The 24,317-nt window shown below is 44.7% G+C and overlaps 1 protein-coding gene across 10 annotated transcripts in view; it reads left to right on the forward strand.

Moving 5' to 3' along the window:
- Nucleotides 1–24,317, forward strand: part of DEPDC5 (DEP domain containing 5, GATOR1 subcomplex subunit) — a 125,647-nt gene that overhangs the window by 91,684 nt on the left and 9,646 nt on the right. For all 10 annotated transcript variants that reach the window (XM_049619070.1, XM_049619069.1, XM_049619071.1 and 7 more), the window contains 6 exons: nt 9,611–9,765; nt 13,679–13,756; nt 14,264–14,396; nt 16,476–16,584; nt 17,828–18,052; nt 22,787–22,956. In XM_049619070.1, coding sequence (XP_049475027.1) covers nt 9,611–9,765; nt 13,679–13,756; nt 14,264–14,396; nt 16,476–16,584; nt 17,828–18,052; nt 22,787–22,956 — 870 coding nt within the window. The remainder of the gene's footprint in view (nt 1–9,610; nt 9,766–13,678; nt 13,757–14,263; nt 14,397–16,475; nt 16,585–17,827; nt 18,053–22,786; nt 22,957–24,317) is intronic.

Below are 24,317 nucleotides of genomic sequence, written 5' to 3' on the forward strand. Positions count from 1 at the left end.
GGTCCTAGTGGAAGAGAAACTGGGCTCCTTGCCCTTTATCGATGCCCATAAGTATATGAAATTGACTTAGTTACAGAGATTTGAAAGAGTTGAAAGGGTTTATGTAGAGTCAGGCAGACTAAGGAGAACAAGACTTGAGAAGTTCAAGGGCAAAGGTTAAGGGATCCCTGTTTGGTGGAAGTCAGAAAAGCAACATTGAATACTCACTCTGCCAGCTGCTATGCAAAGGGCTTTGCACACATAGTCTTCACAACAGTCTGTGAGGTGCAGGTATTATCACCCCATTTTCCAGATGAAGAAACTGGGCTTAAATATATTACCTAGTCAAAGGCACACAAGTCATGAGTGGCTGAGCCCCTGCACCATGTAGCACAGTGTGCCTGGAGGGAAAGGGGGTAGTTAGCGTTGGGAGTCTTCCCTTGCTTAAGAGGTCACATGGTGCTATGCCTGTCTGTGCAGGTTTTCAGAGATCTGCGCATGCCATTTCCCAGGGAGCTGCATGACCCTGGGCAAATCCCTGTCAGGATCTCTGAGTTCTAATCCAAGAATCTCTGATCTTTAAGTGTGGAAAGCATGCTACATTTTTGGTTTAGAACAAACTTGGGGTGGACTTTTTAACCTTTTACTTTCTAATGAGAGACCCTCTCGTGAAAAATTTTAGGCTTAGATTAGAAGTTAGCATAAGAAAAATCAGCAGAGCCAGAAGAGAATTGTCTTATAAGTCCTATAATAATATAGCAGTCCACACAGCTTCACATGGTGAAATTCCAGGTGGAACAAGAGTGAACAAGTTCCCACAATGAGCTGTTAGGAGAGGCACACGAATAAAGTTTATATTACCCACCAGGTGTGTTGTTATGCTTACACATAAATCAATAAATTGTCTCTACTCATATGTAGTAAGGGAGCCTCTATACTTACGCAAAATGAAATTGTGCTTTTTTAACTTTATTTTGTTTATTATTATTGTGTTAAAATATACATAACATGAAATTTGTGGTGTTTGTTTTCTAACGTGCTGTGTGGGGAATGGAGAAAGGCCAGTGGAGTCAGATGACTCCTTTAAGATTTCATCTTCAGCACTGTACCAGGGAGACGCTTTAAGCATGTTAATTAACCACCTGAACCTCAGTTTCCTGATTTGAAGGAAATAAAAATACCTTCCTTGTAGGATAGTTTTGAGGATTAGAAAGAATATCTATTTCTCAACAGACTTCAAGGGAGTGAAATCCCATAGAGCACATTTCTGAGCACCATGCAATTAAGTTACAGGTAAAGGACAACTGGGTAACTAGAAAAGCCCCACATATTTGGAAACTAAGTAACACTTCCAGTAGTGAATGCATGAGGCAGCAATAATATTGCATGTTGCATGGGATGTGGTGGTTGGATACTAGCTAGGATTAGGATAGGATTCCTACCGTGCCAGGTTTCAGTGTCCATTGCAAACATCTGTTTATTAGTGCCTACTCCCTATTCCTGCAGCCTCTGCTTGCCACCCTAATTCCAGGACCAGGAAGCACAAAGAGTGGGTTGTGTGCTCTTTCAGAGAATGGGGCTGCATGTTAGAAGACTGTCAGGGTGTAGGCTCTGGCATCAGACTAGTTGTGAGCCTTTGGGCAGCTGCACTAACCTCCCTGAACCTCAGGTTTCTCATCTGTAGAATGGGACTAGTAACTGTGTTCTCCTTGTAGGATTGCTGTGAGAGGGACCTGAGATGAAGCATGTTTGTGGTTAGCTATACCCTGGCATGTAGTCAGTCCCCCAAACATGTACCTCTGTGTGGGAGAGGGGAGGGAGGACAGGGGCCAGTGGGTACAGGTAGTGAACCAGCTTGATTGGTCCAGTCAGCTGTTTTCCCTGTGTGTGTGTGTGTGTGTGTGTGTGTGTGTGTGTGTGAAAATGCACTGGGCCTGGGTGACCTCTCCTATGCCTTTGATCTCTGAAATTCTGGGGTGACCCTGTTGGACTTTGCAAAGTGAGTCCTCTACCTCTGGCTGAGTCGCAAAGGTAATGCCTGTAATTTTTGGCCACTGATGACAGCTCTCTGCTGAGAAGGGGTTCCTCTTGGCCAAGCAGGAGAGCAGCATCACCCTAGACTCCAACTCTGCTCTGGGAAGGAAGTGCCTGTAAAATTAAAACAGCAGTGCACAGAGGGTTGCAGGGAACAGGGCCATGCACCAGTCTTGGAAAATGGTTCTTTGTGCCACCAATTCATCATTCTAATGATAATGAAGGTGTCACTCTGCCTGATAAGTGGAACAGAGCTACACAGTTCTCTCCGTGCCCTGCTCTCTGGAAATCGATTTTTATCATCACAAGTTTACAGAAGAATTTGGAGAGCATGAGAAACCCTTGGTAATGAAATTTTCCTCAGAAGTCAGCCTCATGATATCATTAGTCTGCAGTTTGGAGCCTGAAGGAATATCATGGTCGAGGGGGACAGGTCCCTGCCACCTGAGGCCTGAGCCGGTGCTAGGGTCTCTTCCCTCCCCTACCCCCTGACCCCCAGCCAGTTATTCTTACAGGAATGTGTGGCTCTCAGCAGCTCAGCCCCGTGTGAAGTCACTTGTCACTTCTATCACCACCCCCCAGCCTCTGTCCCTGTGACCATTTCCCATCTTGGTCCTGAGGCAGACTCCAGCATGGTCTTCTTGCTTCCATCCCAGCCCTCTCTAGTCTGTTCCCCAGCCTGCATCCAGGGTTTACCTTTCCACAGTGTATTAGCTGGGGCTGCTGTGACAAAACACCATAGACTGGGGGGCTTAAGCAGCGCATTGACTTCTCACAGTTCTGGAGGCTGAAAACTCTAAGATCAAGGTGCTGGCACATTCGGTTCCTGGTAAGGGCCCTCTTCTGGCTTCCAGCTGGCCACCTTCTCGTTTGTCTTCAGGTGGCAGACAGAGCGAGAGCTGTGGTCTCTCTTAGGATAACGGACATTAATCCCATCATGGCTTTACCCTCATGGCCTCATCTAAACCTAATCAGTTTCCAAAGGCTCCACTTCCAAATACAATCACTTTGGGGGTGAGGGCTTCAACATATGAATTTTGGGAACATACATTCAGTTCATAACATGTGGCTTTCTTTCCTTTAGGGTAAAAGCCAAAATCCTTACAAAGGCCTGGAAGGTCCCACATGACCAAGGCCCTCCCTCCCTTTCTAACCTCATCTTCTGTCATCTTCTTTCTCACTTTTGGACTCCAATGACATGAGCCTTTCTCTAGACTGCCGTAGGCACCAGGTTTCCTGCCACAGTGCCTTGGCACATACTGTTCCCTCTGTGCCTGGTTAACTCCTAGTCGTCTAGTCAAATCCTACATCTTAGATTTACATAGTGCCCCTCCTTTCAGTTCTTCTCCTGGTTCTACCTTTATATTTGTATGACTGGGTTTGATTAGTGCCCAACTTCATGAGACTAAGCTTCCACAGGGCAGCGGCCATGTCTGTGTTGCTCACCATTGATTCTTTAACACCTAGCCTGGCACTTGGGAGGGGCTCTGTAAATACCACCTCCGACATACTGATGGTGGAGATAGACACAAAAATGTTTATTTGAACAATGGAACGCTTTCTTTCCCAATGGATAATTTACACCAAACTCTGAACTGTAACCCAACAAACATGGAACCATTCTGGCTTAAGTATGTGGGGTATTGGAGAAGTCTCCCAGCCCCCAGCAGTTGCAAACTGTGATGGCAACAGAGATGCTACCACAGGCCCCCAGGCTTTTGCAGGATGCACTTTGAAGCTGTTAGGACAGTAGTGCACAGCATGCTGGTGGGAACCCTGGAAAGTCAGAGTCAGTGTGACTAAAAGTAGACTTTTCCCCCTTTGATCTGTTGTGCTTTTTTTTTTTTTTTTCTTTCCTCTTTGGAAACTTGAGTGAACAAAAGGCTCACATCCCCCGGGGGCTCAGTCCCCCGCCCCCCCCCCCATGCCCGGAGGACTCTAGGGTCACTTTAATCAACCATTGTCCTAACCTAAACCCTCCACCATCAAGGCAGGTTCTTATCAGAAATCTATGTGTCAGACTTCTGCCAAGAGCACAGTTTTCCCTGCAGGACATTCATTTCATTCCCATCTCCCAAAAACATGTTCAGCCTTGCTGTGCATTTTTAATTTTTGAAGTGGTTGGAAATATTTTAAAAAATCAGGAGATTTCATACACAAATCCAGGTTTCTGTCTTGTATTGTGAAATAAGCTAGACACTGGGTCTGGCTTCCTTCCCAGCAGTGGTCACATGGCCTTGGAGCAGCCCATGGCCTTTAGTCAGGTGTGCTAATATATACCTACTGGTCCTTGTACATATTTTTGTTTGCCGCCTTTGCTCTAGAACAGTGTTGTCCAATCAAACTTCCTGCTATGATGGAAATGTTCTGTATCTGTGCTGTCCAACACAGATGGTTAGTCACACATGACTAGTGAGCATTTGACAAGTGGCAACTGAGGAACTGAATTTTACATTTTATTTTAATTAATTTATATTTAAATAGCCACATATAGCCAGTAGCTACTGTACTGCATGCCGCAGGTCTAGACGTTTAAAACGTTATCATCGAAGTACTTACTTAGATTCTAAAATTTCACTTTTCCTACCCTTGTTTTCTCTTTCTCTCACTTTTTCTATCCTTTTCACTGGGTTTTCTTGTGTATTTATCTTATTATATGTCTAGTTATTGATAATGTCTTTTCTTTTTTAGAGTGATGTTAAGATATAAAAATATAAATAAGCATTGAGAATCAGGGGTTGGGATGGACATGTGGAGGAGGGAGGCTGTACCTGTGGAGATAATCCAGTTTAATTGAGATGGCAAATCCCAAACTCCTCCTGGGCATAGAGCTGTCCTAATATGGGCATTCCTTGTCTAATGTCTGTTTTTCCTTCCCACTCCCAGATGGTAAACTCCATGAGGGCAGGTGGAAGAGATTTGATTTGGGAAGATATTCTGTCCTTCTCTGATATTATAAACCTTGGGAAACCTCCTGGCTATGGAGCTGGGAGTTATTCCCAAGCTGTCTGAATATGAGATTCTGTCATGGGTCCCTTTATGTTGCCTCTAAATGCCCTAAAGGAGTCAGGTGAGGGGAATCCAGGAACACCACTTAGCTCATTTTGTCTCCAGGTAAGACAAAGCAATGTGTTCTGTCTACCACCCTCAAGGTATAGTTGGAGAGCTGGGCTGGCAGCTTCCTTGTGGCTGATTGTCCTCCAGCCTAAGAAAGTAGGGCTCTGACAGGCACATGAGTTGGAGGGTCCTAGGAGGTGCCTGTTGTGGACGGTATTAACCTGTAAGGCATCCCTGGCAGAGCTCCCCCCCTCATCTTCTCCCATGGCTTTGGGTGTATAGGAAAAGAGAAGGAGACTGGGGATTGCTGTTGCTGAAGAGGGTTTCTTTGTTTAATTGACTAAATACCAGACTTTATTTGGGTTTCACCAGTTTTCTATGAATGCCCTTTTTCTGTTCCAGGATCCAATTCAGGGCACCATGTTGCATTTAGTTTTCATGTCTCCCCAGTGCCCTCTGGTCTGTGACAGTTTTCTCAGTCTTTACTTGTTTTTTGTTTTTGTTTTTGTTTTTATTTATTTTTATGACTTTGAGAGTCTTGAGGCTCCCAGGCTAGATATCCTGAAGAATGCCTCTGAATCTGGGTAGGTTTGATGTTTTTCTCATGGTAGAGTTGTGGGTTTTTGACAAGAATACCTCAGCGATAAAGCATGCTCCTTATCACTACATAATAGCTGGTATATGGGACCCATACAACATCGCCGGTCACGTGAACAGCACGTGATGCGGTATTTGCCAGCTGTCTCCATTATGAAGTTACTGTTTTACCCTTGCTATACTCTGTTCTTTGGAAGCAAGTCCCTAACTGTAACCTACTGAAAAGAGGGAGAGATTCAACTGCAGCTGCTGGAAGCAGGGTATCTATGCAGGTTACATGGAATCCTTCTGGAAGGAGGATTTTGGACAAGGCTCTTAAAATGGAGTTGCATCTGGGGTGCCAGGCTAGCTCAGTCAGTAGAGCATGTGACTCTTGACCTCGAGGTTGAGTTCGAGCCCCACTTTGGCTATAGAGGTGACTTAAAAATAAGATCTTTTTTTTTTTTTAATTTTTTTAATGTTTATTTATTTTTGAGAGAGACAGAGACAGAATGCGAGTGGGTTAGGGGCAGAGAGACAGGGAGACACAGAATCCGAAGCAGGCTCCAGGCTCTGAGCTGTCAGCACAGAGCCTGACGTGGGGCTCGAACTCACAATCCACGAGTTCATGACCTGAGTCGAAGTCGGACTCTCAACCAACTGAGCCACCCAGGCGCCCCAAAAAATAAGATCTTAAAAAAATGAATGGAATTGCATCCAACACCAAGCACCTCCCTCCACTTGCCTCTTTCCAGGCCTCTGCACAAAGACTGCAATTCAGTCTATCCAGCTTTTCTTGTCTTTTTGTTTATTCTGAAAAGTTAATTCAGGTGGATTATGGAAGTAAATGGAACCTCCAAAATAAAATGTGACTAGATGGGGAAATAAAAGAAAAATACAAGATACTACATTATTTGAGGACTTATAAAGTATCTAGAGTTTTGTGCTAAATTCAGTCCTGTACTATCTGGGAGCCAAAGAAAAGTGGGAAACATCTGTTCCAGGATTCAGAGTGGTAATAAGATAAAAAGACAAACCATTTGCTTGGAAGAAGCATAACCTTTCCTGGTATTAAGATCTAAGCAACCTCTTAAAAGATGAACATTGTATGATATAAAAGTGAGGTCAGGAAACGGGCAAATCTGACTCACCATCTGCTTTTATACATAATTCTTATTGGAAGATGGGGTGCCTAGATGGCTCAGTCAGTTAAGTGTCCGACTCTTGATTTCAGCTCAGGTCATGATCTCATGGTTTGTGAGTTCGGGCCCCGTGTTGGGCTCTGCGCTGACAGCATGGAGCCTGCTTAAGATTCTCTTTCTTTCTCCCTCTCTCTCTGCCCCTCTCCCTCTTTCTCTCTTTCTCTCTCTCTCTCAAAATAAAGAAAAGAAAAGAAAGAATTCTTATTGGAACAGAGCCATGCCCATTCATTTACATTGTCTGGCTGCTTCCATCCTTCAAGCAGATTTGAGTAGTTGCCTTTTTGTTTTTTAATTTTTAATTTAATTTAATTTTTAATTTTAATTTAATTTAAATTTTTTTTAATTTAATAAACATTTATTTATTTTTGAGAGAGACAGAGCATAAGTGGGGGAGGGGCAAAGAGAGAATGAGACACAGAATCTGAAGTAGGCTCCAGGCTCCGAGCTGTCAACACAGAGCCCAACACAGGGCTCAAACCCACAAACCATGAAATCATGACCTGAGCCACAGTTGGACACTTAACTGACTGAGCCACCCAGGTGCCCCAGATTTGAGTAGTTTTAACAGGCCATCTAGCCCACATAGCCTAAAGTAGTTACCCTCTGCTCCTTTACAAAAAATATTTGCCAATTTCTGAATTAGAAGGGACTCCTTAACCACATCCCTGCTAAAAGAAAGCTGTAGGAATCATGTAGATTTCTGGCAGTTTAGGCTGATGGGGCAATTCTCAGGTGCCATAGATGAGAGATGACCCCACTACAGTGGTCTGGAAGGCAGCACCTAAGAATTGGGTCTAGCTTCCCTCAATTAACTTCTCATTTAATATTGTGGCATAGTACCTGTTCCTAAGTCTTGCTAGTTAGGGGCAGATGGTGATTGGTAATTGCAAGCTGCTGCTTGCTGCATTTCTCCATGTATTTATGGTGCTAGCAAAGTCTGTCTGGGCCTCTTTTTGCAAATCATTGAGTCTGATGTAGGAGATGGTTCTTTAAGAACTGGGGACAACTTTGTCTCTCCTGGGGCACATTTGGTTGTATCTGGAGATATTTTTTTAATTGTCACAGCTGGAAATGGGGGGCAGTGATGGGGGGATGGTGTTACTGGCATCTAGAAGGTGAAGGATGCTTCTCAACATCTATTTAAAAAAATTTTTTTTAAATGTTTATTTACTTTGAGAGAGAGAGAGAGACAGAGAGACAGAGACAAAAACAGCATGAGCGGGAGAGGAGCAGAAAAGAGAAACACAGAATCTGAAGCAGGCTCCAGGCTTCGAGCTGTCAGCACAGAGCCCGACACGGGGCTTGAACCCATGAGCTGTGAGATCATGACCTGAGCTAAAGTCGGATGCTCAACTGACTGAGCCACCCAGGCATCCCTGCTCAACATCTTATAAGGCACAGGACAGCCCCCCCCCCCCACCACCACCACCAAGAAAGACTTATCTGGCTGCTAATGGCAATAGTGCCAAGGTTGAGACACTCTGTTTTAGAAGGAGTGATTTTTATGATATCCAACAAAATATTTGATAATATAAGACTCTATTCTGAAGTACTCAAGAGCCCCATGTAAGAGGGACTAAGTCATTTTTCTTGAAGTGCTCTGGAAGTCTTGCTATTCTCTCCACAGATATTTGCTGTGCAGTGCAACTTTTCTAGGTGAGCAGGTCATGGTCTTGTGCTCTTAGATGTTTAAAGGGAATGAGACCAATATAATACCATTACATGAAGCAAAACCTGGCAGCTTCCAGGAGAGGGGTTATAGAGGTCCAAAGTAGACAGACAGAGAGAGATGATTTTCATTTGGGGGCTGGGGTGAAGTGAGTCAGAAAACATTTTACGAAGACAGCAGCATTTGAAATGGTCCTCAAGACTGATGGGTTTTTAGCCTGTAGTTGTAGGGAAGGGCACCTCAGGTTGGGGGAACATACAGACAGGATTAAACACACAGGGTTTGATTTGGCTGGGAATGTGTATGTGGGTGAGTGGCTGGCAGTGTGGAGTGATCACAGGTCAGGGCTGTTTTTGCTGGACTTGCAAGACCCTGTGAGCCTGTGAGCCTTATGGGGAGACCTGAAAGATTTCAGAGTCATGGAGCGGTGGGATTAGAACTGTCTTTTTAGGAGGATGAAAAAGGGAGGTGGCTGGCAGGTAGGGTCTTCAGGGGAGAGGCTGCAGTCAAGGCAGTCGGTTAGGAGGCTGTTACAGCCTTCCCCTGGTGGGAAGAGTGTCACTTGGAGATACATGTGAGTCAGCTGAGGGGAAGCCACAGGACTAGGCCTCTCTTTAGAGGTGAAACTGGAGAAGGAAAGGAGCTCTCAGGTGCCCCTTAGGTTTGGACCTGGGTGCTTAGAAGACTGTTTGACTGACAGCTATGGGAAAGGAGAGTTAGAGTGGAAAAGGATGCCCCATGGTAAGCGAAGGCATTTGTTGGGATCTTCACCCATTTGTCTCTAGTTGTGTTCCTTCTTTCCTATTTCTCAGTCTCACAGGAATGATTCTGACTCCCTTACTCTTTCTGTAGAGAATTTTCTTTAGTTTAAATCTGTGGTTTGAGTTAGGTGCTGGTGCCATTTCTTTGGCTCTGGGGATTTCACTGTGAATGGTGGTTTCCTGTCAGCCTTTGTGTGGGGTGCACAAATTCTTATTGCTCTGGTCCACCAGGGCTCACTGAGGCCTGGGAAGGAGAGAAGAATGGAGTCGTTTACATGTATGTAAATAACCTTAAAGAATTTTGTTTTTGTTCATTTTCAAATCTCCTACAGGTATCTGTGGACCAGACAGCCACCCCGGTGTTGGACAGCACCAGTCTGGGGGTAAGCACAGGCCAGTCTGTGGACAGAGGCAGCAGCCAGGCCTTTGGGAACTCCCAGAATTCAGGGGAACAGAGCTTCCTCTCTGCAAACTCCAGTGACAGCAGGTGAGGTTCAGTATGGCCGAACTCATGCTTCTGGACAGTGGGGATTGTCTGGCCTCAAAGGCTACGGAGCTTGGGAGGCCAGAGTCCCAGGCCCAAATTCTTACGTGGCTGTGACTTCTGCCTGGGAGCCTGGGCCACTCAGGCCTTGCCAGCACCTGTTTGATAGGGCTAATGATCTGTGTCCTGCCTTCCTTCCAGAATAGCTAAAAGGTGCCCACAGAGACACAGAAAAGTATCAGGCATGTGCAGGAGGAGGCTTTGGGAAGGGGGCCCGGACAGAGTCTATCCTGTTCTCTGTGGCATCTGGCATACTGCCTGGCACATGATTGCAGGCAGTCAGTATCTGCCACTTAAGGAAATGAACGAACAGCAAATGAGTTGCTGGTTGTGCCCAAACATGGCTGTTCTTTCCTACTCCTGAGTATCCAGAGGAAAAAGAAGCTACTTGGACCTTGTTTACTTGAGAAAGAGCTCCAGCTTTTAATGCCATTTGTCAAATCTGAAAAACTTCTTTTTTAATTCCTTCCCAGCTGTGTTAGCTTATAATATTCTGCCCAATCTGGTCTTGTTGCCTCACTGTCCTACTGACTGAGCTGTCCTTAGCTGAATGTTCTCAGATTTGACTTTGGCTTGTCTTCATTTGAGAGCACAAGGCCCCCTGTGGCACCTTGCCTGCCTGGCCCTTGCCAGCAGTCACTCAGTTTCCTTTCTGTCACTCAGTCTGTGTCAGTTTTACCTGCATCTAGTGCACTGCACCTCGCTTACTCTGGGGATGATGATCACTTCAGAGGCAGCAGGCAGCCTGGACTTCTGTAGTCTCTTTTGTCCCCCCAGGCCTGCATTCCCATCAAGTCCAGCTGATTTTTCAGCTCTGGATGTGGAGGAGATTGGAGGGGCTGCCTGGTGCACAGGGAGGGAGTGCATTTCTCTGCTTCCTCATTGAGCAGCAGGTTTTGTTCTGCTTTTGGAAGAGAAGGGGAACTGGGGATGCTTAGGCTGGAGGTGAGAAGGCCAAAAATGACACGAATCAGGACCAATGACGAAAATTACAAAGAACAGGTCCCATTTTATGATAAAGAACTGACTAGTGGTTGATACTGCTTCAGGGAAATGGACTGCATAGAGGAGCTACATTCTCTGCTGTTGAAGACATTCACACAGACAGGATAGCCTCTTGTCCAGGCTGTTGTAGTGGGAACTCAGGCAGGCATTAGAAGGAAGTTCACTTCCGGGCAGGGAGAGGAGAGGGGAGTGGTCTTCACAGTTTTTGTTTTGTTGTTTAAATTTTTATTTATTTATTTTTATTTTTTATTTTTTAAAATTTACATCCCAATTAGCATATAGTGCAACAATGATTTCAGGAGTAGATTTCTTAGTGCCCCTTACCCATTTAGTCCATCCCCCCTCCCACAACCCCTCCAGTAACCCTCAGTTTGTTCTCCATATTTATGAGTCTCTTCTGTTTTGTCCCCCTCCCTGTTTTTATATTATTTTTGTTTCCCTTCCCTTATGTTCATCTGTTTTGTCTCTTAAAGTCCTCATATGAGTGAAGTCATATGATTTTTCTCTTTCTCTAATTTCACTTAGCATAATAGCCTCCAGTTCCATCCACGTAGTTGCACATGGCAAGATTTCATTCTTTTTGATTGCCAACTAATACTCCATTGTATATGTATACCACATCTTCTTTATCCATTCATCCATCGATGGACATTTGGTCTCTTTCCATACTTTGGCTATTGTTGATAGTGCTGCTATAAACATGGGGGTGCATGTGTCCCTTCGAAACAGCACCCCTGTATCCCGTGGATAAATGCCTAGTAGTGCAATTGCTGGGTCATAGGGTAGTTCTATTTTTAATCTTTTGAGGAACCTCCATACTGTTTTCCAGAGTGGCTGCACCAGCTTGCATTCCCACCAACAATGCAAAAGAGATCCTCTTTCTCCGCATCCTCGCCAACATCTGTTGTTGCCTGAGTTGTTAATGTTAGCCATTTTGACAGGTGTAAGGTGGTATCTCGTGGTTTTGATTTGTATTTCCCTGATGATGAGTGATGTTGAGCATTTTTTCATGTGTCGGTTGGCCATCTGGATGTCTTCTTTGGAGAAGTGTCTATTCATGTCTTTTGCCCATTTCTTCACTGGGTTATTTGTTTTTTGGGTTTTGAGTTTGATAAGTTCTTTATAGATTTTGGATACTAACCCTTTATCTGATATGTCATTTGCAAATATCTTCTCCCATTCTGTCAGTTGCCTTTTAGTTTTGCTGATTGTTTTCTTCGCTGTGCAGAAGCTTTTTATTTTGATGAGGTCCCAAGTTTTTATTTCTTTTTTGAGAGAGAGAGAGCAAGTGGGCCAGGGGCAGAGAGAGAGCAGGACAGAGGATCTGAAGTGGACTCTGTGCTGGCATCACAGAACCTGATGCAGGGCTTGAACTCATGAACTGTGAGATCTTGACCTGGGCCGAAGTCAGATGCTTAACTGACTGAGCCACCCAGGTGTCCCTTCACAGGCTTTTTTTAACTTGAGATCCTGAAATGTTCCACTGAGTCCTGGACCCTCCAAATAGGAGAAGGCTGAGGCTGAGGAAAGAGAGAAGTTTTATGGACTTGAGCTTCTGGAACAAGCCCCAGATTTAGTACAGTACGTGGCCATGAATGTCCCACACCCAGTGAATTGGGCTCAGCTGCTGAGTATTAAGCATGTTTAAAGGTACCATCAGCCCAGGGGAGTCTGGGTGGCTCAGTTGGTTAAGCATCCGAGTCTTGATTTCAGCTCAGGTCATGATCTCATGGTTCGTGAGTTTGAGCCCCACGTCAGGCTCTGTGCTGACAATGCGGAGCCTGCTTGGGATTCTCTGTCTCCCTCTCTCTCTGCCCCTCCCTCACTCTCTCTCAAAAATAAATAAATAGACATTTTAAAAAATAATAAATAGGGGCGCCTGGGTGGCTCAGTCGGTTGAGCGTCCGACTTCGGCTCAGGTCATGATCTCACGGTCCGTGAGTTCGAGCCCCGCGTCAGGGTCTGTGCTGACAGCTCAGAGCCTGGAGCCTGCTTCAGATTCTGTGTCTCCCTCTCTCTCTCTGACCCTCCCCCGTTCATGCTCTGTCTCTCTCTGTCTCAAAAATAAATAAACATTAAAAAAAATAATAAAAAATAAATAAATAAAAAATAAAGGTACCATCAGCCCATTGAGGAAGAACTCAGGCAATAGGTGGTAGAAAGATACGGGCTCTGGAAGCAGTCAGACCTGGATTCAAACCTGGACCCTGATACCTCTCAGCTCTTTGACCTTCATCTGCTCCTTTAATCTGAATTTCAAAAGGTTGTTGTTATTATATTCAGTAATGTTTACCTTTTAGGGTTTTGTGGGTATCAGCCCTAGACATGCTATTTTACATGCATTAGCCTCACAACAACACTGAAATCTAGGAATAGTATCATCCCCCTCTTCAGATGAGGAAACTTAGGCCAAGAAAAGTTAGAGCCCCTCCAGCTGGTAAGTGAAGATACTGGGCTTCTGTCCCCATGCTCTTACCTCATTACCTGGCACTCTCTGGTGAGGTTAAATGATGGGGAGGGCCTTGGGGGCAAAATCAGAACAGTCCACGGAGATCTCTTGGAAGTGCCTGAGGCATTATTAAAAGGGGAGGTGCTTATTAACGGAAGGAAGTCTGAACACAAAACCACTTTGATTTTTTTTTTTTTATCTTAATGTGTACGCTTTGAAAGCAGGAACCCCTCTGAGATATCCCTAAGGATGTAGCTGTCTAGCATTTGCTTGAACACCATCAGTATCAATGTCATCTTTGGCCTCTAGCTCTGTAAGAAGTAGAGGGAGTAGTTCCTAAGGTTCATGCTTATGACCGTGAATGTGCCTTTTTGCTTTGCTGGCTGGACACTCTGTTTACAGCTCTCAGCAGTTGGCAGCAAGCTCCTTAACCTCATCCTCCACCCTGACGGAGATCCTAGAAGCCATGAAGCACCCCTCGTAAGTGGCTCATCATGTGTGTGAGTGCAAAGGCGGGAGGATCCCACAGGCCTGAGCCATGGTGATGCACAGGCAGTGTGATTTGGTGGATTCATACCTGGTTGTATTGCTCACCAGCTGCGAGACCTTGCACAGGTTACTTGACCTCTCTCAGCCTCTGTTATCTTGTTTGTAAAATGGGATACTAGTGGCTAAGTCACAGGTTTGATATAAGGACTAAATGAAATAATTATGTAAGTTACCTACTATAATGCCTGACAAATATAGGTAATGCTCTGAATGTCAGATCCTTCTTCCTTCCTCTTTTCCTTTTCCCCCTATAACACCTTTTGTTCTGTCTTGCGTATTTCTGTGGGTTTAGGAATAGTGTAGAGAAATTGTGCTGCACAGGTCCTTCCTTCAGATATTCAATGCTTTAGTGGGAGTCCCTTCTTTTTCATGTTCTCTTTCTGCTTGTTGCCCTTGTGCATACATACCCTGCTTCCTGCCCGCCACGTTGGAATTCAGGACAGGAGTCCAGCTGCTCTCGGAACAGAAGGGCCTCTCTCCATGCTGCTTCATCAGTGCAGAGGTGGTGCACTGGCTGGTGAACAATGTGGAGGGTGTCCAGACGCAGGCAATGGCCATCGACATCATGCAGGTGAGAGAGTGTGGGCAGGACCCACAGAACTGTCTGCTCAGACCCCCATGAAATCAGAGCTGGTCTCTGAAGCAGCTGCCCTTTTCAGTAATGTGATCTGTAGGTTGGGGTGAAGCTCTGTTTTTAGTAAGTGTGAGGCCTGTCTGGAATCAATGAACCCACAGGTTTTGATTTGAAAGACACTATACCTTGACTTAAAGATCTGTCAGAATTTATCATGAGCTGAAATGTTCTGGATGGAGTCTGCACTTTTGAACCTTGGAGGAATCTCTGTAAAAGATTCCCAGGAAATGCCTTCCCTCTGACCTTGAGCCCCTATTTCCCCCCTGGTCAACTCCTGCTCATTCAGGATCCAAGGCTCTGCCTCATGGACCTTCTGGTGCCCTGTATTTACTCTGTCATAGCACTTAGCACAACAGAAGGAAAATTCTATCTCATTTCATTTGTCTTCCACCTTGACCAGACTTCTTGAGGGCAGAGCTACCTCTTCTTGTCCATTTGCATATCATCATGCTGTTTGGCACATGGTGTAGGCATGTAGCAAACACTTGCTGAATTTAATGACATTGTTTAAGCTCGAGAGGAAAAAAATAGGAAAGGTCAAGTTGGCTGATGTGGTTCACACCATTCTGTCCACACAGAGCACCCCACTAGAAATAACTACCATGCTGACCAGCTGGCTTGTCATCACTGAAATGTAAAATCAGTAACTGACTTAAATATGTATGCAGTCTCTGGCTCTGTGCTGACAGCTCAGAGCCTGGAGCCTACTTTGGATTCTGTGTCTCCCTCTCTCTGCCCCTGCCCTGCTCACACTTGCGTGCGCGCACTCTCTCTCTCTCTCTCTCTCTGTCTCCCTCAAAAATAAAAAAATAAACATTAAAAAAAATTAAAAAAAATAAGCATGCAATCCTCAGTTGTCTCTTTGGGCGTCGTAATAGGCAGTTTTGCATGGCCTGTGCCTTATTACATATACTCCTGTCTCTCTAAGAATTGAATTTTCTTATTTGCACATTGGAATGTTTCTACAGCAGTTAGAAGGAATGAGCTGGAGGGACACATGTCAACATGGATAAATGTCTGAAGCATGATGTTGAGTGAAAATCCAATATACAAAATAACAATAGTATTATGTCCTTTATTTAACATTTAAAATCTCATGAAAATACCTCATATTCTTTATCAATACATGTCTATATAATAAAATTATTAAAACCTGCATGAGAATAACATTATACTACATTACACTAATGCAACATTACACTAACCACTTATTTGGTGGTTTGGTGAGAGAGGAGGAGGAATGGGACATATTAGAGTCCATATTTAAGTTTATTTTTGAGAGAGAGAGAGGAAGAGTGGGGGGAGGGGGAGCAGAGAGAGAGGAAGAGAGAGAATCCCAAACAGGATCCATGCTGTCAGCACAGGTTCCACGCAGGGCTCAAACTCATGAACTGTGAGATCATGACCTGAGCCAAAACAAAGAGTCTGGTGCTCAACTGACTGAGCCACCCCTCTCCCCCTTTCTTTTTTTATAAAAATATCTGAAGTCAGGACACCTGGGTGGCTCAATCAGTTGAGTGTTTGACTCTTGATTTCAGCTCAGGTCATGATCCCAGATTTGTGGGATCATGCCTGAGGTCAGACTCCATGCTGATTGTAGAGCTTGCTTAAGATTCTCTCTCTCCCTCTTCCCCACTTCCCCACTCTCTGTCTCTTTCATTCTAAAATAAATAAAATGAACAAAAAAAAAAAGGAAAGAAAGAAAGAAAAGATCTGAAGTCAATATAAGCAAAATGTTCACTTTGTTCGAGTTGTGTGGTGGTGTACCTGGATCTTCTTTATATTTTTCGTATGTTTGAAATAATTGATGGTATTATAATATGTATTTGCATTGTGTAATATAATTCACATCAGGAACAACATTTATCATAGAGCAATCATCATGGCTGATGAGGGGTGATGGGTAGGGTCTCCTCGATGTTTTGTCACTCCCTTGACTCCAGCGTATAAATGAGGGCTATACCTCTAAGATGTCCCTCCACAGGAATTTTAGAGTTTCAATGTCTCTCCTTCTAGAAAATGCTGGAAGAGCAGCTCATCACACACGCATCTGGTGAAGTCTGGCGGACCTTCATCTATGGCTTCTATTTCTACAAGATAGTCATGGACAAAGAACCTGACCGAGGTCAGAGATGAGGCGAATGCTGTTGCCCAAAGGGGCAAGTGTTTTTCCTGTTGGCTTGCTCTTTAAAGTGATGGTGCTTCTTGAGTTCCTTGTGTGACTTTGTATTCTAAGAAGACAGATCTGTCAGCTTCCTGAGCATTTGTACTTAATTTAAGCATAATCGGAGTGACAAGTATTTCTTAAAGCTATACTATGTTCTTCGTCACAGCAGTGTGGATGGAAGATAAACCTAAAAGAGGCCAAGGGATCTGATGTGAGGAAATCCCCACGGGCCATTTTTTGGTTACCCCTTTTAATTACAGTGCCCCTCTCCACCCATCCAGTACAGGTGGTTCTGAGTATAACATGCCAGGCTCTAATCAGTAACTTACAGCACTTTTTACTTGTTAGACTCCATTTCTTACCCCAGAAAGACTATTAAATCCTAGCATGCTTTCTAAGATACAATTTAAGTCTTTTTTTTTTTTTTTTTTTTTCCTTTTAATGAGAAAACAATTCCCAAGAGGGGGACCAATTCCAGCAAGGTCAGAGCTGGAGACACTCGCTTGTCCAGTCCAGCCATTGCCCACCAGGACCTTGGCTGGAAGTGACCCCCTCCTGCAGACAAATGGCTTCTCAGCCTCTGGGTTTCAGGAATCATACATGCATCAGATGAAGCAGCTAGTGCCCTCTCTCTATGCTCTCTTATCCAAGAACGTGTCAGAAGTGGATCTGTGCAGGTGTTTTTCTGGTAGCCACTGATATGTCTGCTGCCACCTCTTCCCTTATGTTCCCAGTTTGGCCAATAGATACCTCTTTTACCTTCAAGTAGAAAAAAACCTGGTTACTATTACCTGCTCTGAAAGTAGAGGTCTGAAACTGAGGATATAACATATTTTTTTAACTGAAGTAAAATTCATGTAACATAAAATTAACCATTTTCAAGTGAACACTGGCATTTAGTACATTCCCAGTGTTGTGCAACCACCACCACCTCTGTCTAGGTCCAGATCGTTTCCATCACCCTGAAAGGAAACCTTGTGCATGTTAACAGTCACTGCCAAACTTCTCTTCCCCACTGCCCCTGGCCACCACCAATCTGCCTTCAGTCTCTAAGGATTGGCCTATTCTGGACATTTCATTTAAGTGGTATCGTGTAATATGTGATCTCTTGTGTATGGCTACTTTTACTTGGCATGGTGTTTTCAAGGTTCAGCCTTGCATCAAGAAAATAAGCACTTTCTCTCCCCTTTGCTTTTCCCAGTGGCCATGCAGCAGCCCACTACCTGGCACACGACAGCAGTGGATGACTTCGCCAGCTTCCAGCGCAAGTGGTTTGAGGTGGCCTTTGTAGCTGAAGAACTCTTGCACTCCGAGATTCCTGCTTTCCTCTTGCCCTGGCTGCCCAGCCGGCCAGCCTCCTATGCAAGCAGACACAGCTCTTTCAGCCGAAGCTTTGGGGGGCGGAGCCAGGCAGCTGCACTTTTAGGTAGATGCTTGACCCAGATGGGACCTGGGGATGCGCTGGTGGGTGGCTGAGGGAGAGTGGCAGCCAGCCAAGGGAACAATGCCGTGTGGACCAGGATTAGAGCCACTGCAGCTGTCATACTGGTACTCTGTTCGTCCGCATGGTGGGCTCCTGCACTAGCTCCCACTGGCTGCATGGGTCAAGCTCATTGTCTCAACCAATAAACAGTGTTAGACAGTTCTTAAATCAGGGCACAGTGCTAACCCTGCACAAATAGGAGAGAATAGACAATGTGGCCATTTTTCCCAAGAAGCATCCAGAATACAGGGGATATGAGCTGGTGCTCGCTTCTGGTTTAGTACCCGCCACAGGCCTTCCTAGGATCTTAGTGTCCTAGGATCTCTGAAGAAGAAGGAACCTTGAAGTTTATCCATTCTAAACACTCAGGCTGAGTGCAAATCTGCCCTCTGCCCTTCCTCCCCAAATGTACTTACCACATTGAGGAATGTAAACTAGGAGTCTTCCTGCCTTTCTTTGGTCCCTGCAGCTCCAAGATAGGGACAAAACACCCACTTATTGAATGGTGGTGGCCTCTGGTAGGAAATGGGACCCCTGTTCTCAAGGACTGGACTGACGGGTTGGCATAATGTGTGCTCTAGGCAGGGTGTCATGAGGTTTGTCTCAATAGCAGGTTAGAGAGAGAGATCCTAAAAGGCCTCTAGAAGGAAGAAAGGAAGGAAATGTAATGTAGACTAGACTGCAGTGAAATAGCACCTTCTACTTAGTTTGCCTGGCGGTGCCCAGCTGCTAGAATGGAAATGTTAATAGGTATTACAGTTTCCAGATCCTCAGATTCACTTGGATCCAGACAGCTTTGACCTCACCTTATAGCCTCACCCCAGCACTGTGAGAACTGGGGCATGGAGAAGACAAAACTGAAGAGAGTGGCTCCTCTGTCCCCCAGGTAGTCATGCCTTCCCCTCTGCCTTGTTTTGCATTTCTGATTCTCCACCTTCTTGAAATCTTTTGGAAACAAACAGGCCACATACTCCCTACCTGCTAGTTACCAGTAGCACCCCACCCTCAAGTGTGACAGAATATCTCCTGACATTGCCCAACGTCCCTGCTTACTCCTTGGTCTGAGTTATTGCTCCTGGAAAATGCTTAGGAACTTTTCCCTTTGCGTCATCCCCCTGGTTCTGGAGGCTATCTTGACAGTTTCTGTATGAACATCCTCATTTCCAGAGTCTCCTCCAGCAGGCTGGTAGAACTCTCTCTTGCCCACCATAGTCCCAGGCTCAAGATGAGATTCAAATCATTTCAGTTTAGCTTTGGTTAAAAGATACTTTTAACCAGTTTACTTCAGAAAATTGCACATAAAGAGGAGCAGCATATGGAAAAATAAGTCATCTGTCCAAAACATAGGGAGAGTAAGGGAGAAGAGAGGATTTATGTCTTTGGCAGGTAGTTTATTAAGCAGGCATTCTTCACTGGTGTCTGCACATGGGCATTAGGGGGTCAGCATTGATTCTGAAACTAGACAGTCTCACATGCATGCATATTTTCTTGCAGATATCCCTTTATTAGCTTTCCAGTGGCTCCCATGATTGTTACAGGGGAATTTCACTCATCTGCTTCTTTTCCCATCACCCCTCCAACAGGAAGTGAGTTTCTTGTCCTTTTAAACCTGACACAGCATCATTACTGCTAATTCTATCTGGTAACACCCCTCAGACCTTTGTGTTAAAATATGAGATACTTTTCCCCATCTTTTTTTTTCAGATTAGAATATAGACTTCTGCTGTGTCATTTACCTAAGTGAGAAAGATGAGTTGTTTTTGAATTGGACTGTCTTCAGTGTTGGGGTTTTTCCTCAGGAAAAAAATTAACATGATTTATAGGGGGAAAAGGGCCTATGTATCATTTATGACCTGCTCCCTTTTTTGTTTGTTTTGACATGTTCCTCTTTAAACATTTCTGATTCTTAACTGGAAAGCTGTCTTTCTCAGCAGAAAGCTGTTTTAATATGCCTGATGGTGCTGCACAGTCCTATCTGCCCTGGCCTGTGGTGACTCCCACTCCCCCACTCATGTCACCCTGTGTCACTGAGCTATGAAGCCATAGGGGCATCTGAGACTCTGGAAGAAGCAGCACCAAGTCCCTTAAGCCCACGCAGATACCTTTTACTTCTCAGCTTTTTCTTGATAACCCCACTAGGTCTCAGGGTCAGAAGAGGCTGCTGAGCATCTTGGTCCAAACCCTGACGTGTGAATATTTTCCATCCCACTCCTAATAAGTGGGGAGCCAGCTGCTCCCTGAAAACTCTCAACAGGACACTCACTCTTGTGACTACTCTTCCTGTTATTGGGCAGCTCCGGTTGTTAACGTTGATCTCCAGTGTCCTACCTGAGACTGCACTCTTTCCTCCAGTGGCACTGATCCCCTGCCCAGGTCATTGCTAGCCCCCTCGCTGTGACCCTGGTAAAGGATGCTCAGTCTGCTCCTTCTCTGGGTTTGTACTTATTTACTGGGACTCACTATATCTCACTGTCCCAAGGTGAATAAGTCTGTTCTTATGGAAGTAAGGAGTGATTCAGAAAAGGCGCTGAAAGCTGCAACTTGGCTGGGGCTTACACCCTTGCCAACATCGCCTGCTGGCCGCATCCATACTGTCAGATCTCACTCCTGAAGTATGAAGCCAGTGGTATCTTGAGCCTATAACTGTTTACTTGGCTGAACAATATACTTCCTTGGGGTTCCTCACACCAGCCTGTTCTGAACTGAATATGCCAGATGGGAGAAAAGAGATGTGCGAGATCACTGCTGGTGTTTGTCGAGTGCCCTTTCTTTTGTGACCTGGACTTTTCACACAGGGGAGGAATATACTGTCCAAGACCAGAGAACAAAGCTTTCCTCCCTTGATTGAGGCTATTAAGTGAAAGGCTACTGTGGTTGGGCTATGAATCAGGAACACAAGGCAGAGATACAAATTAGTTTTGATGAGACTTTTAACATTGGAGTTGCCATGTTCTTTAGCCTGAAGTGTCACAGATGGCTAAGCAGTATCCATGGGAGTCATTGACAGGCCTCAGATTGAGCACTGGTGAGCTTGTAGCCTAAATGGGGAGGAGGGAAGAACACGAGAGCTGCAAGTGAGGTGGCTAAAGGAGAAAGCAGGAGGTAATCTGTGACCCCTTGGCAGCCATGTTTTACTTGATCCTCACCCCTACTCTGTGAAGCAGCTGGGCGGGCACCATCTCAGTTTGCAAACGAGGAACTAAACCAGGGAATTGAAGAATGTTCTCGGGCACACGGCTAAATGGCAGAGCTCAGATTTTCCAACTCGACATCAAGAACATTTCCCATTTTACATGTTCTGGTTTTGAGAGAATGATAAGCTGTATACCCATTCACCATCCTAAGCCATGGCTCCACTGCCTCCCAACAGAAGTTCATTAAAATTGCTGACTCAAGAGCTGTTTTGTCCTTGTCAGTGATAAAAGCCACTCAGGGCTTCTACCTGCCAAATGCAGAACTAAGCTGACAGCTTCAGATAAAGAGATACCATTGGATTCACGGGGGCGGGGGCGAAAGGAGCTGATAATGGTTTGTAGAAACCCTAGGTCTAGCACTGCCCAGTCAGGCAGAGCAGAGCCCTGATCTTTTCATTACTTCTGAGCCTGTTTAGTGCTATTAGTCTGGTCAGGAGCTTGATTGATCCATCTCTAAAACACCCCTATCTTGGGTCTGAGTATGATTTCTGAGCAGGAGTTCCAGACAGGATGAGCTAGTCTGAAACCGACCTGGGATCTGAAAGCAACACAGTCAATGGAACAGGGTGTTGAGCTTCATTATGAGGTTTCATTTCTTGAGAACATATTGTAGAACTATTGCCTTCCTGGGTTGAAACCAGAAAATCAAGACTTCCTCCTCACTGTGGTCTGTGCTGTCTGTCCCATTGTGTCCTTCTGTGGGTCACTGGAATGAGAAGATCTGGAGTTCAGCCTGAAGCTGAAGCTCTGACTCTGGTCTTGGGCAAGGCATTTCCCTTCCATGGGCTACTACTACTTCCTCATCTGTAAGTGAAGGAGTTGGATCAGACTGGGGGAGGCAAACTGTGGCATTATTAACCAGCCAAATCTGGACTACCATCTGTTTGTTTGTTGTATAATAATTTTTATTTTTAGAGCACTTTTTGGCTCACAGCAAAATTGAGTAGAAAGTACAGAGTTTTCATATACTTCCTGCCCCAACACATGCTCTATCAATGCCCTGCTCCAGAACAGGGCATTTGTTACAATTGAACCTACATTAACATGCCACCACCCAAGGTTTCCATTAGAGTTCACTCTTGGTGTGTACATCTCGGGTTTAGACAGGTATGTAATGACAGGTATCCACCATTGTAGTATCATACAGAATAGTTTCACTGCCCTAAAAAAAAATCCTTCTGTTTTTGTAAATAAAGTTTTACTGGAACACAGCCCAACCTATTCATTTACATAACATCTCTGGCTGCTGTGCACTATGATGACAGAGTTGAGTAGCTGAAACAGGGAGTACATAGCCTGTGAAACCTAAAATATTATCTGTCCCTTTATGGAAAAAGCTGGCCGACCCCCAGACTAGATGATTTTCAGGAAGCTTCTAGAATCTGTGATTTTCTGTTAGGTAATTCTGCGTTTTGTTCTTCCTCTTCATCCCGCTCCTTCTTTTCCCTCTCTCTCTTGGGACCCCTCCGATGCTCTGACATAGCTGCCACTGTCCCGGAGCAGAGGACTGTGACCCTGGACGTGGATGTGAACAACCGCACAGACCGGTTAGAGTGGTGCAGCTGTTATTATCATGGCAACTTCTCCCTGAATGCAGCCTTCGAGATCAAGCTCCACTGGATGGCGGTGACCGCCGCCGTCCTCTTCGAGATGGTGAGAACCTCCTCATGCTGTGGTCAGGGCCTTGGCTCACCTTGCAGAGGGGGACAGTGGATGCTTGGTAGAGATTCATGTCACTTTTTGTTTTCTTTAGTTCAGGCTCCAGTTACCTTTTACCTACACTGCTGGAATAGCCTCATACAAAAAATTTAAACACAGTAAAAAATTCAAACAGCTTAAAGGGAATAGGTTGGGATTTCTCAGCCTTGGCACTCTTTTTTTTACTTTATTTGTTTATTAAAAAAAATTTTTTTTAATGTTTATTTACTTTTGAGAGAGAGAGAAATAGAGTGTGAGTGGGAGAGCGGGAGAGACACAGATTCCAAAGCAGGCTCCAGGCTCTGAGCTATTAGCCCAGAACCTGATGTGGGGCTCGACCTCACGAACCATGAGATCATGACCTGAGCTGAAGTCGGCAACTCAACTGACTGAGCCACCCAGGTGCCCCTCAGCCTTGGCACTCTTGATATCTAGGGCCAGATTATTTTCTCTTGTGGGGGGGCTGTCCTGTGCATTGTAGGATTTTGGGCAGCATCTGTGGCCTCTACCCTAAATGCCAGTAACACACCCTCCTTGTGACAAACAAAACGTCTGCAGGTATTGCTACATGTCCCCAGGGAAGAGGAGTATTGCCCCCAGTTGAGAATCACTGGTCTAGAGTGAAAAGTCCCTCTCCCAGCCTTGTCCTATCCTGTTCCCTGGGACTCCCATCTAAAAGCAACCACCCGGGGCACCTGGCTGGCTCAGTCAGTAGAGCATGCAACTCTTGATCTTGAGGTCGTGGGTTCAAGCCCCACACTGGGTTTAAAGATTAAATAAAATATTAAAAAAAAATAAAAATAAAAGCAATACCCTACCACTTTATTGAGTGTACTTCTAGAGAGATTATATGCATATACAAAGCTTTGTTGCCTTTTTTTTTTTTTTTTTTTTTTTTTTTAACATATGGTAGCTTGGACTACATACTTAGTTGACACTTGAACAATGGAGGGTCTGGGGATGCCGACCTTCCATGCAGTAAAAAATTCAAGTCTAGCTTTTGACTTCCCAAAAACTTAACTACTAATAGCCTATTGTTAAACTGAAGCCTTAATGATAACTTAAACAGTCAAGTCACACATATTTTGTATGCTATATATATGTATTACATACTGTGTTCTTACAATAAAGTAAGATTTCCTTTTTTAAAGGAAGTCATAAGGAAGAGTACTCTTCCATATTTATTAAAAAAACAAAAACAAAAACAAAAACTCATATATAAGTGGACCTAAGCATTTCAAACTAGTGTTGTTCAAGGTTCAAGTGCAACTAGTGTTGCATTTTGTTTTGTCCTATTATATATCCTCAGTATCAGC

Source organism: Panthera uncia (assembly GCF_023721935.1).
Source record: "Panthera uncia isolate 11264 chromosome D3 unlocalized genomic scaffold, Puncia_PCG_1.0 HiC_scaffold_8, whole genome shotgun sequence".
NCBI classification, from domain to species: Eukaryota; Metazoa; Chordata; class Mammalia; order Carnivora; family Felidae; genus Panthera; species Panthera uncia.